Source organism: Condylura cristata, unplaced genomic scaffold (assembly GCF_000260355.1).
Source record: "Condylura cristata isolate star-nosed mole 26May11 unplaced genomic scaffold, ConCri1.0 scaffold00032, whole genome shotgun sequence".
Taxonomy (NCBI): domain Eukaryota; kingdom Metazoa; phylum Chordata; class Mammalia; order Eulipotyphla; family Talpidae; genus Condylura; species Condylura cristata.
This window is the reverse complement of record NW_004567133.1, coordinates 20115283-20116349: the sequence shown is the minus strand read 5'-3', so window position 1 is coordinate 20116349 and position 1067 is coordinate 20115283. Positions and strand designations below refer to the sequence as shown.

Genomic DNA, 1067 nt, shown 5'->3' with positions numbered 1-1067 from the left:
CGCGCTGCAGAGGCCCTCAGCGCCGCACGGGCCGGCCGGGCGGCGTCCTCTCACCTCAGCCTGCTCCTACCTGGCTGTGCACCCACGCGGGCTGGTAGAGCCCCTGGGGAAACGCTGCGTCTCGCCCACTGCTTGCTTACCTGTCTACTAACACAGACATACTTTCTGCCTTAAGGCAGGGCCCAGCGCCAGGGCCCAGCGCCAGGGTCATGGCTGGGAAACAGCTGAAAGCAGCTTCTGCACCTCCTGACTGCAGGAAGGTGATCAGGTAACTGACTACAGGTGCCCTGCAGCCCTGCGCAGGGCAGAGGGGACAGCAGGCGCCCGGGGCCAGAAATGCCCCCACCCGAGGGCCACAGAGCTCAGCTCTGGGCAGCTCTGCCAAGGCCCATGAGTGCTCAGACCCTCGGGGTGGCCGGGCTGCCACCCCAACTGGCCACATGGGCGGGTTCTGCACCCTGGCGCACCTGGCAAGGCGTGTCCCGTGCCCAGGTCCTTCAGCAGTTTCAACTTGGCGGCCTGCACAGGGACCCACCCCCAACCTTCCTATCTTCACGGAAAACTGGGGCCCCCGAAGGTGGCACCGGCTTACTCTGTTCTCGCTCGAGGCCGGCAGGGTGCACTCACTGTTCCGGGGGCCAGCGGCTAGGGCGTGGGGCGGGCACTGCTGGCCCACCCGGGTGTCGGCGGGAGCGCGCAGGGCGCTTACCTGCCGCCGCGTCCGGCTCCACCAGCACCCGCTGGCCCCCGAAGCGCCGCACGACGTCCCCTGTGCCGGCCGCCGCCTCAGTCCGTGCCGGGACCCGAAGCCGGGACCCTGCGAACCGCAGCACCGAGGCCGGTTAGCGCGCCGGCCCCGGCCCGTCCCGGCCCGGGCCAGCCCGCCAGCCCTGAGCACACGCACCGCAGCAGAGCAGAGCGCGCGTAGGGACACGCAGCCCCGCCATCAGCGCCATCTTGACTGGACCCGATCAGGGTCAGGGCGCCGCCGGGTGGCCTCCTCGCGGGGGGCGGGGCGCACCACAGGCCCCGTCACGCCCAGTGCGAGTGCCCGCGGCCCCTCCCTC

The 1067-nt window shown here is 71.2% G+C and overlaps 1 protein-coding gene across 1 annotated transcript in view; it reads right to left on the bottom strand.

Annotated features, from left to right (window-relative positions):
* Nucleotides 1–1046, bottom strand: part of ECI1 (enoyl-CoA delta isomerase 1) — a 5450-nt gene extending 4404 nt beyond the window's left edge. Inside the window, exons 1-2 of the mRNA XM_004691818.2 lie at nt 905–1046; nt 710–817 (exon numbers count right to left, since the gene is read on the bottom strand). Of these exons, the coding sequence (XP_004691875.1) occupies nt 710–817; nt 905–956 (160 nt within the window). The 5' untranslated portion in view covers nt 957–1046. The remainder of the gene's footprint in view (nt 1–709; nt 818–904) is intronic.
* Between the last annotated feature and the right edge of the window lie 21 nt (nt 1047–1067).